A 12,053-nucleotide genomic window follows, 5' to 3' on the forward strand; every position below is an offset into this window, starting at 1 on the left:
ATAACGTGTAACAACAATATTTTTTCAATATGGCGTGTAACATGTTTTTATACATAACGTGTAATAACAGTATTTTGTTCAATATAACGTGTAACAACCTAATCATGGTGTGTAACATGTTTTTGTACATAGAGTGTAACATATTTTTGTAGATGATGTGTAATTTCTTTAAAGGTAATTTTGTTTAACTTGACTAAGAATAGTTAAAATTATAAAGAGGGTATTGTTTTTAAAAATATCCCTAGTTTTATTGTTTCTTAATTTTATTAATTTTGGACCCTAGATCTTATATATAAACTCTCCTTCATGCGCTCTCCACCCAAAGCCTTTCTCCTATTAGGAAATATAGCTGCTTGCCTTACTATTCTATACTAGTTTCGATCCTTGTTCCTTAGTCTTCCATGGAGGACGTTAAGCAACCGCTTCTACATTACCCTCGGGAAGTCGACGAGGACAACCACCTCCAATCGCAGTTACTTTCTAAAGCCTCAAACGCCTCCTTCTCCTCCACCACCTTTACCCCCGGCACCCATGACGTCCCTCCGATCAACAGCGTTCGCGACTTCTTTAGAGAATTCTTGACTGAGTCCAAGAAGCTCTGGTTCCTTGCCGGCCCCGCCATCTTCACCTCCATCTGCCAGTACTCCCTTGGCGCCATCACTCAAGTCTTTTCAGGCCAGGTTGGCACTCTGGCTCTCGCCGCCGTGTCCGTCGAGAATTCTGTCATCGCCGGTTTCTCCTTCGGTGCCATGGTACAGTACATATTGTAGTTAGTTACCATTTTAATTGTTAACTACTAAAAAATATATGTTGGAATAACTTTATAGAGTTTTTATATGATACACCCTCAATAAATCGTAACTTGCTTTTCTCACTACAAAAACTGTGTTATTACATTTTTAACAGTTTCTGGTTAGTTCCTAATACTAACATTAAGATATGATTAAATTTCAAAAAGCTTGGCATGGGGAGCGCACTAGAAACATTATGTGGCCAAGCGTTCGGAGCAGGACAGCATGATATGCTAGGGATTTACATGCAAAGATCATGGGTCATCCTCAATTCAACGGCTTTGATCCTAAGCTTGCTATACATATTCGCGGGCCCAATTTTGAATCTAATAGGGCAGACGGCAAGCATATCCCAGGCCGCCGGAATATTCTCAATATGGATGATACCACAATTGTTTGCTTACGCCGTTAATTTCCCCATGGCAAAGTTCTTACAGGCGCAGAGCAAGATGATGGTGATGGCGGTGATAGCCGGTGTGGCCTTGTTTCTGCACACCGTATTTAGCTGGCTCTTGATGTTAAAGCTTGGGTTGGGTCTAGTAGGCGCAGCCATTGTACTAAACGCATCATGGATATTCATAGATGTGGCCCAGTTCTTGTACATTATCAGCGGAACTTGCGGCCGCGCCTGGACCGGCTTCTCCTGGAAGGCTTTTCAACATTTATGGGGATTCGTGAGATTGTCACTGGCGTCCGCAGTAATGCTCTGGTAAGTACAGCAACATTAATTAAAATTAATTGTCCAGCGCTGTTTAACTTTATCCTTCGCCTTTATTCGTGTCAAAGTTCAGGCAGAATTTGCCTCTTCAAGATTTTGTTTTGAACAAAGACAACAAAATTAAGGTTCTCTTTAATTTTCTACTCCACGAGTAACATGGTGTTCACATGTTGTCGGATTGATGTGTACCTAGTATAATATTCATAAAATTTGAAGGCATGGGTTGATTAACATAATCCGCATGGATTGCACTACCGACACCAATCTTTTTGAGCAACCAATAGTATTGGCATGCTGGTCTTTTATACTCTTTCATTTTTCAGAATATTTTGAATCAAATTCGGAATCTAGGTCCTTAAATTTTATTACTCCTGATTAATTTTATGCAGTTTAGAGATATGGTATTTTATGGCATTGATACTCTTCGCTGGATATTTAAAGAACGCAGAAGTATCAGTAGATGCATTGTCTATCTGGTGAGTTTTAGTTTGTAATTACTAGTATTATTTAGCCATTAATTAATGCTAATTGTTGACTTACAATTTTACTTCAAAATTCTAGAACGGTTTGAAAAGTTCGATTTATATTCTGAACTAATTATAAAAATGTTATGATATAGCGATTTGAATTTAAAGTGGAATTTTCAAATTGATCGAGGCAAGCCATCAGTATTGAATGTAGTACTAAAACCACTTTGGTAGAGTTTTTTTTTTTTCTCCCTAAAGTTCCGTATCTTTCTGAGTAATAAATTCCCAAAGACAAAAAGCCAATAATAAAGGAGGCAAAGATAAGAAGACTAGTAGGAGAGGACAGGCACGCTGACGATACCACATGTTTTGTCATTGAAGCCTGTCACTTTTGCTAGAATTTGTTGGCAAATCAGCTTTGAATTTTGGCACATTGACGCACGCATGGATGTCATATGGACAGCCACATGGTAGTTCTTCTAACTCTATCTATTGATCACCACAAGAAATAGTAACAAGAAAATTGATATATATTTGCTCCAAAAATGAAATTAAATTCATAGATCAAATTCTTTTGTCCACAATATATATATATATATATATATATATATATATGTATGTATTTGTCAAACTAGCTATCTAGAAGGATTTAATGTAATTGCAATGAAGGCACATGATTACAGTGGGGTTTCAACAAGGTATCATATTTCGGCACTATAAAGTAAATTAACTTCTTTACCTTACTTTTCTGCTACTGAATTTTGCAGCATGAACATATTGGGATGGACGGTCATGGTTGCTTTGGGAATGAATGCAGCTATAAGGTACTTAATTCACTGGGACACTATTGAATCTATAAGTTCTTACTTATAAAATAGACAAGGAAGGAAGATGATGCCACACATTTTTATAATCTCATTTTTAATCTTAAAAATGTGCACAGTGTGAGAGTTTCCAATGAATTGGGAGCAGGACATCCAAGAACAGCTAAATTTTCATTGGTGGTCGCTGTCATCTCTTCATTTCTAATTGGTCTCATCATCTCGCTTATACTGATAATCTTTAGGAATAAATATCCATACTTATTTTCAAATGATACACAAGTTCAAGATCTCGTTAAGGAGCTCACTCCACTGTTGGCTCTTTGCATAGTCATCAATAATGTTCAACCTGTCCTTTCAGGTAACCTTTAAACCCTTTTTCTTGAAATATTAATTAAATATTTTCTTTAATTGTATGAAACAAATTGGCTGCGTTAAATTGCTTTTTCTCTAGGGATGGCCATTGGAGCTGGATGGCAAGCAGCTGTTGCCTATGTAAACATTGCATGTTACTATATCTTTGGAGTTCCTTTGGGTCTCACATTAGGTTATGCGCTTGACATGGGCGTCCAGGTATGTATTTCCTTTTCTAGGCAGAAATATACTCGGTAAAACCTCTCTCTATTCTGCCATTCACTCCCATAATATTATCTCACGTTAGACTAGGGCCAGTGCGTTGCACACGGGCCTTTTTTTTGCCTGTTTTTTTCTTTCTCTTCTATCTCTCTCTTTCTTTCTTCAATACCATTTTTGTTTTCTTCTATTGCCTCCACGTGGCTAGAGGAGGAAGCCCTTTGGAGCTTCCTTTTACTTATGTAATAGATGGTCTATGAAGATATGAACGACGGTTTCTTCCCCTTTAAAAATATTTGCCTAGTAGTATTTTACAATTTGAGGCATGCATTAAAACTTGCCTCTTTCGCTCATCAAAATGGATGGTCATGGCAAATGGCACCATCACTAGCTATATATGAACCGTCAGACCAAATAACGTGGCAATCATGTCGTTCAAAAGCCTGCAGAATCATGGCATTCGATAAGATGCCCGTTCAACTAACAGTCCCATGCTTTTTTTTTTTCTTTTTTCCTTAGGGAATTTGGTATGGGATGCTATCAGGGACGGTTGCACAGACTTGTGTCCTATTTGCAATGATTTACAAAACCAACTGGAACAAAGAGGTAAAATTAAAAAAAAAATAATGATAAATAATCATTTCTGCTTGAGCTCTAACGTAACAAAATTAGAAGCATTAATTTACTTCTCCATTTTAAATGCTGTACCTAACTTGGATTATGTATAAAATGCAGGCTTCAATTGCTGAGGAGAGGATAAAGATATGGGGAGGTAATAGTAACTCCGAACAGACCAATGTGGAAAATAATGCATAAACATGATTACGCAAGAATAACTGAGGTGAAATTTTGGCCCAGTGTGATGTGATATATTGTGTGAAGATGAAGTTGAAGTTCATTTCATCCAGCAAATGTACCGTTCTAGCAACAGCTCTTCCGCCCACTTTTTTCTTTTGTTGACCGTCAGCCTTTAGTGAGCCTGGTTTCTATTGGCATTCTTCGCGCCCACGTGTCTTATTCTTTTTACCATTTTGATATTTTTGGAATTTTCTCTAATATTATAATTTTTTAAGCTCATCTTATGTTTCTCTTTTTTGGCCAAACCTCAAGTTATGTTAAACATTCCCCTATCACTTTTTTTAATTAAAAAAAAAAATCCTTAATGCACTTCTCTTATCATCATTTTCTTTTAACAATAGCAATAGACTTTCACATCTATAAATTTTCAAAATAATTAATAAATTTTCATTGAAAAATACTAATTATTATACTACTTTTGAATCAACTATTGAGAAAAAAAAATTGTATCAACTAACCTAAAAGATGATTAATTAATTCAATTTTCACACTTAAACTTGACATTGTTTTTAACTAGCTCTCTTTCCTTTTACAATATTTGGGTTTTCTTAATTTTTTTTTCTATCAAGGCTTATCAATTATCTTTATTCCATATAACTTTTTAATTTACTATAATGAAAAAGGATGATCATTTTCATCAAAAAAATTTTCACCATCAATTCGTGATTTCATATATTTTATAGATATAGAAAATTTTTTGTAACCCTACTCTTCAAACTTTATATAATTGCTTTTTCAAAATAATACATCTTTGACGTGTGTACACACAAATTTTTTCTCAAAATTTATTGACTTGAAAAAAATGAAACAAATATTAAATATTTGAGGTGAGTTATAATTTTTGAAACTCCTTTTATTAATTTCTTCACTTTATCTTCAAAAGTCACGAACTTGAACTTAATCTTGATCACAAACTTTGTTTAATATTTTCGCTTCAAGGGTCTTGACAACTTGATTTTGATCACGAACTATACTTGATATCTTAATCACGAACCTCGCTTGATATCTTGATCACGAACTTCGCTTGAAAACTTGATCATGAACTTTGCTTGATATCTTCACTTTAGAAATCTTTTGTTCTTCTTGATCTCCTAAATACTCTGAATCTTCGAATGCTTCCGATTGATGCAAATGGCTTGGGGGAGCCTTTTATTTATAGTGCTAGATGAGAAACTTTTATGAGAATGTGGTTGACGCAGTAAGTTAGTGTGAAAACAAAGGCTAGCACTCAACAAAGCCTTTAAGGTCGATAATCAAGTTTCAAATGCAAAAACTTAAAGTCAAAACTTGAAAGAAAAAAAAGTAATGCTATACAATAATTCCAAAATAAATTGTCTAATAACTAAGTCTAGGAGTGCAATTTATAATAGTCTAATCCTACTTAACCTAAACTTAGAGTGCAAGTAAAGTAAATTTAAATATGGAAGTATTCTACCCTAATCTTTTTTGGAGTACAAGAAAAATAAATTCCTAAACCTATGTTTACTTGTTGTCCAAGTAAATTAAAATAAAAAAAGAAATTATATTATTCTTATAATTCTTAATAGGCTACTAAATAAATAAGAAAAATACTATAATTACTTGTCATTTGCTAGACGATCTACATCAGTCCCTTTCACTTGGAAAAAAAAACTCAACCTCGAGTTAACTTGTACATTTGAATATATGGGTTCATTTGATGAATCAAAAAGGTAAATATCGGTTACATTAAATGTTTTAGAAATTCCCATTATGTTTGGCAGATCCACAACATATGCATTGTCATTAATCTTCTTCAAAATCAGATATGGTCCATACTTCTTAGGCTATAACTTACTATAAGTCCCCACTGAAAAACTTTCTTGTTGCAAAAACTCCATCACCTAATCTCCTACTTCAAAAATCTGCTTTCTGCGACGTTGGTCTGCAGCTTTCTTGTACTTGGCATTAACTTGCTTTAATTTTATTTCACTTTTTCTTGAACATTTTGCCACTAATTAGCCATATTTTCAATAGCTACACTAAACCCAAGAACTTTAGGCAACTTGATCAAGTCAAGAACATGCTGCGGTGACTTTGTGTACACAATAGAAAATGGAGATTTTCTTATGGCACTATGAATAACACTATTATAAACAAACTCTTCTTATGCTAATGCAAAGTCCCACTACTTCGGTCTATCTCCACAAATATTGCGAATTAGATTGCCAAGGGTTTTGTTCATTGATTTAGTTTGGCTATTAGTTTATGAATAAGTTGTGCTACTATAATTCAAGGATGAATTGAACATCTTCCACGAAGTCCTCCAAAAATGGCCAAGAAACTTGCTGTCCTGATCTGAAGTGATGGTTTTAGCATGCAGATGAACAACCTTCTTGAAAAATAATTTAGCTATTCTTCTTGCATCGGAATTCTTGTTGCAAGGGATAAAGTGTGCCATTTTAGAAAACCTATCATTAACAACAAAAACAGAATCCATGCCTTTTTGTGTTCGAGGTAATCCAAGCACAAAATCCTTAGATAATGCCATCAAATATTTTCTAAAACAGGTAAAAGCATGTACAAACCAGTATTTTGGGATTGTCCCTTTTCGGTTTGGTAAATGTAACATCGCTACATAAATCTTGTTATATCCTTTCTCAAATGTGGCTAATAATATCTTTCTCCAACGACAACAATCGTCTTGTCATGACCTAAATGACCAACAAAACCTCCACCATGCAAGTTTCTAATCAACTTTTCTCTCAATGAAGTTCTAAGAATGCAAAGTTGGTTGCCTCGCATTAGAAAACCATCATGAATGTAAAAATCCTCAATAGGTTGATTTGTGACACATTTCTCCTAAGTATCATGAAAATCTCCATCTGTATGATACAATTCCCTAACTGTATCAAAACTGACAACTTATTGTCTCATTGTCACCAGCAAAGTTGCATGTCTACTCAATGTATCTGCTACTTTATTTTGTACCCCAACCTTAAGCCTAAGCTTTAAAGGAAACTTTTGCAGAAACTGAGACCACTCGGCATGCACGTTTTTATTGATTCGATTCTGGCTACTTAACTACCTTAATGCCAACTAAATAGTGGTTCTAATTCTTCAAAGCATGCAATACAGAATAAAATTCTTTGTCATACGTGGTCTTTTTATGCCTCACATCATTGAGCTTCTCACTGAAATAAGCTACTGGTTTCTTCTTTTGTGAAAGAGCAGCTCTTATCCCAACTCCATTAGTGTCACATTCAACTTCAAATAATGTATTAAAATTTGGTAATGCTAAAACAGGAGCAGTACATAGCTTCTCATTTAGCACAGCAAAACTGGTTGTAACTTTTTCGCTCCACTGGAACTTCCCCTTCTTTGGACACTCTGTAATAGGCGCTGCAATACTACTAAAATTTTTGATAAAATGCTTGAAAAATGTTGCCAACACATAAAAACTTCTGACTTTTGTTACTGTTTTTGTTGTAGGCCATTCTTTAATAGCTCGAATTTTCTCTTTATCCATTTGAATTCCTTTTACACTAACTACAAAGCCTAGGAATAATAGCTTATTTGTCATAAAGTTGTATTTTTTCAAGTTAACATACAATTGATTTTTTTACAAAATCGTTAATACCTCGCGTAAATACAAAAGATGATCCATTTTTGATCGACTATAAATTAGGATATCATCAAAATAAACCATGATAAATTTTCCAAAAAAAGGTTTCAATACCTGATTCATCAATTAGATAAAGGTACTAGGTGCGTTGGTCAACTTGAATGGCATCATAAGCCACCCATACAATCTTTCCTTCATTTTAAAAGCTATTTTTCACTCATCCTCAAGTCTAATTTGAATATGATGGTATCCACTATGAAGATCAATTTTTGTGAACACTTTAGCTTCATGTAACCTATCAAGCATGTCATTTAGCCTAGGAATTGGAAACTTGTACCCAACAATAATCTTGTTGATGGCTTGGCTTTCTACTTACATCTTCTAAATCCCATTTTTTTTTGGGGTTAGTAAGGCAGGAACTACACATGGACTTATGCTCTCCCGAATATGTCCTTTGTGTAGTAATTCCTCTAGTTTCTCTTTGAGAATCTCGTTCTCCTCTGGACTCTTCGTATAATGAGGTAAATTTGGTAAACTAGCACCAAGAATTAGATTAATATGGTGTTGAATATCCCTCATAAGTGGTAAACCACTAGGTAACTCTTTTGGCATCACCTCACTAAATTCTTCTAGTAACGGTTTGATTATTTATGGATGCTTTACTATTTTTTGATCCTTTTCAATTAACAACACTTGTTTCACAATCTGAGCATGCATCTCTTTTAACTCCTTGAAAGTAGCTTCTATCTCATTGCCTAAATGAGTAAGGATAAAGAAAGTTCGCCCTTCTATTTTAGAGGCTTTGGTTTTGACACTTCTTTTCATTGGCATTAAAGTAAAATTTATGCCGTCTTTCTCCAATCTGTAGGTGTTTTCTCTCCCATCATGCTACATTGCAACATCAAATTGCTAAGGTCTACCAAATAACAAGAAATAAGCATACACATCAACAATATCAAAATATACTTTATCCTTATATTTGCCAATGGAAAAAGGTACCTTACACTGTTCTGTTACATGAATCTTCTTTGTTGCCTTAATCCATCCAATAATGTATGGATTGTGGTGTTTTTCAATTTTAAGACACAAACTTTGCACAACGTCTTTATTGATAATATTCTCACAATTTTCACTATCAATAATCACATCAAATAAACAATTAGTTATAGTGCACTTGGTTTGAAATAATTGATTTCTTTGAATGTTATCTTCTTGTTTTTGAGGCAACATCATTCTTCTCATTACATAGTTTTAGCCATCATCATAATCCTCATACTCATCATCATCCCCATCTGGACCACAACAAATCTTGTCATCCTTTTCTTCCCATTCCATCACATGGATTGCTTTTCTAAGAGAACAGTCATTGGATTTGTGACTAGGTTGATTGCATTTAAAACACTTCCCTGGGATTGGTTTAGCAAATAGATTTGCAGCTTTTTACCCCTCATTCACATCTGCCACTTTGTGCTTTCTAGTCACCTTATCTTTCTTGTTCCAGCCATTGCGTGTAGAACTATCATGAACCAATTTATTCTTGTCATTAGATGCCTTATGATTATCCCCGTTGTAACTTCTATGAGAATAATCAAGTTTGTTCTTTTTCTGTAACATTACTTTAGCCTTTAAAGTAGTATTTTGGGCTTTAGATAAATTTTGCAATACCTATTCCTTTATCTTTTCTTTGATAATTGGCTTCAACCGCCTAAGATACTTGGTAACCCATTGCTCTTCGGTCTCCCTCAAGTCATTTTTTTTGTTAGTCTTATAAATTTCGTAGTATACTCATGTACAGTTTTTTGAACTTGATGGCATCTTGGATACTTTCGGAGCAAAATCTGCTCATAATCAAGAAGAAAAAAATCTTTTTGTAATAGCTACTTCATTCTATACTAGCTTCTAACTGGTGCTTTCCCTTCACGATTCCTTTTGGATTGTAACGTTTCCCACCATGCAGAAGCAACACCTTTAACCTACAATCGACAAGTCTCACCTTGTCTCCTTTTGGAATCTCTATATATTTAAAAAACCTATCTATTTCTATAACCTAATCTAGAAATTCTTCAATATTTAAACTCCCATTAAAGCAAGGAATATCCATTTTTAATGTGAAATCTTTGGTATCTCAATCACCAAAATTATTCCTTCCATGTCTAGTGTATCTCACAAGTTTTACCAAATAATCATTTTCTTTCTCTGAATCTTTCATGTAGACCTGTTGTTTATGCTCGCTTGTAGGAACAGATCTGTCAATAGGCTATCGGCTAGCTGCATCATTTTTGATACATGACCTTTTGTCATTCCAGTTTTTATCGGCATCTACACTTAGAGCATTAAATCAATATGCAATTTCTTCAAAGTGTTGTTCCTAACGCTGGAATTAGAGATCCATTCGTTGCTCTAAAGCCCCCAACACCACCCCTTGATCTTGCACTACAAATCGCGAAGTCTCAATTCCATGATCTTGGCCATAAGAACCGCCACCTACCATAACTGGGTTACATACCATTAGATTAAGTGAATTTTTTCTTACTTTGATACCAATTGATTCAACAAGTTAGCGTGAAAACAAAGGCTAGCACTCGACAGAGCCTTTAAGGTTAATAATAAAGTTTCAAATACAAAAACTTAAACTTAAAATTTGAAGAAAAAACATAATATTATTCAATAATTTCAAAATAAATTATCTAATAACTAAGTCTAAGAGTGCTATTTATAATAACTTAATCCTACTTAACTTAAACTTAGAGTGCAAGTAAAGTAAATTTATATAAAGAAGTATCTTACCCTAAACTTCCTTGGAGTATAAGAAAAGTAAATTCCTAAACCTAAACTTACATGTCATCCAAGTAAATTAAAATAAAAATAGAAATTCTATTATTCTTACAATTCCTAATAAGACTCCTAAATAAATAAGAAAAATAGTAAAATTACTTGTCATCTGCTAGATTATCGACATCATTGGTCTCTTTGAATTATCTCTAAATTAATTTTAATTTAATTAAAGATAAAATCATGATGACTTATTGAAAGTATTTTGATTGGTCAGACTTTGAGTTTTTGAATTTTAATTGGTCAAATTTAAGTTTTTTCTCTAAATTTATTTAGAGATAAATTAAATAAACAAATTTGATTTTTTTTCTAAATTATCATAATTATTAGAGATAAATTAGATTTTTTTTTTGAAAGATAGAGATTTATTAAATAAGATAGGGAAAAGAAGATCCTTGTACAAATACAACCAGAAAATGCTTTTTATTAATCAAAAGCCGAGAACTAATCAAAGCAGAGATCCAACAACAATAGAAACCACAGAATCCAAAAACTAAGACAAAAACCACTCAAACAATCCAGCGGAGAAAACTAAAACACAGAAAAATATAGAAGAACAAAAGAAAAAGCAAAAAGAGAACATCAACATGAGGTCTTTGGAAAACAAGACGATCAAGAAACAACCGCCACAGCAACAGATGCATCCTTATCCATCCTTGGGATTACAAACCAATCAAACATCAGAGGAAGAAACCAATTAGCATAGATGCAACGCTGCAGCATGAAAGCCAAAAACGAGCAAAAAGAGCAAAATCTCAAGGAAGAATTATAATAAAATCTAAAACTCTGCCAACACCCTCTTTAGCCAAGAAATTGACAATATAATTACTTGAACTTAGAATATGAACGATATCCCATTTTTCTACTTTGGAGCTTAAATTCTGAATTTGCAACATTATGTTTCGAATTCGCCAAGGCACAATTGATGGATTATGAATGCACTTAACCACATTCATAGAATCACTTTCAATAATAAGTTCATGAGTATGGGCCCATAAAGAAACATCAAAAAAAGGAGTGCTTCTCCGATAGCAAGAAGTTTTGCTTTATTTGCATCACCCTAGTTAGAGGATTTTGAAAATTGCATCAAAATCCTTACTTCGTTGTCTCTAAGAACACTACCAATTTTGGTCTCATCGGGGCATCCTTGATAAGCCTCATCCGCATTAAATTTAAATTTTCTAGAATTTGGTGGTCTCCACATTAGATTTTCTTTTGCAAGTTTCTTTGTTTTTTCAGCTTTTGCAAGCATTGGGTTTCTGAAAATATTAAGGATATTTTCATTTTGATTCGCCCATTTGGACTTAACCCACCCAGTGATTCTGATTTTAATGATATCAAAGAGTTGGATACTATCCCAAGCTGTTATGTTGAAACCATATCATTGCGGCAGAACCAAAGAGACTAAAC

The 12,053-nt window shown here is 33.9% G+C and overlaps 1 protein-coding gene across 2 annotated transcripts; it reads left to right on the forward strand.

Moving 5' to 3' along the window:
- The first annotated feature begins 315 nt into the window (after positions 1-315).
- On the forward strand, positions 316-4,447 carry LOC18609547 (protein DETOXIFICATION 29-like). Of its 2 annotated transcripts, XM_018114634.2 has the most exons (8): positions 317-752; positions 959-1,500; positions 1,899-1,985; positions 2,744-2,800; positions 2,920-3,158; positions 3,252-3,370; positions 3,890-3,976; positions 4,106-4,447. In XM_018114634.2, the coding sequence occupies exons 1-8, from the start codon at positions 402-404 to the stop codon at positions 4,184-4,186; spliced, it is 1,563 nt and encodes a 520-aa protein (XP_017970123.2). In that variant the 5' UTR covers positions 317-401; the 3' UTR covers positions 4,187-4,447. The 2 variants fall into 2 exon arrangements, with proteins under 2 accessions (XP_088660218.1, XP_017970123.2); XM_088804092.1 differs by lacking the exon at positions 1,899-1,985 and having other exon boundaries at positions 316-752.
- Positions 4,448-12,053: the final 7,606 nt, after the last annotated feature.

This window comes from Theobroma cacao, chromosome 2 (assembly GCF_053813885.1).
Source record: "Theobroma cacao isolate CCN51 chromosome 2, ASM5381388v1, whole genome shotgun sequence".
In the NCBI taxonomy this organism is placed as follows: domain Eukaryota; kingdom Viridiplantae; phylum Streptophyta; class Magnoliopsida; order Malvales; family Malvaceae; genus Theobroma; species Theobroma cacao.

What these genes read in the sequence shown, in the direction of transcription:
- LOC18609547 (XM_018114634.2), top strand. Translation starts at nt 402, where the DNA reads ATGGAGGACGTTAAGCAACCGCTTCTACATTACCCTCGGGAAGTCGAC. An exon ending in GTTTCTCCTTCGGTGCCATG is followed by an intron (nt 753 to 958) that starts GTACAGTACATA and finishes AATTTCAAAAAG; the next exon opens with CTTGGCATGGGGAGCGCACT. An exon ending in CGCTTGACATGGGCGTCCAG is followed by an intron (nt 3,371 to 3,889) that starts GTATGTATTTCC and finishes TTTTTTCCTTAG; the next exon opens with GGAATTTGGTATGGGATGCT.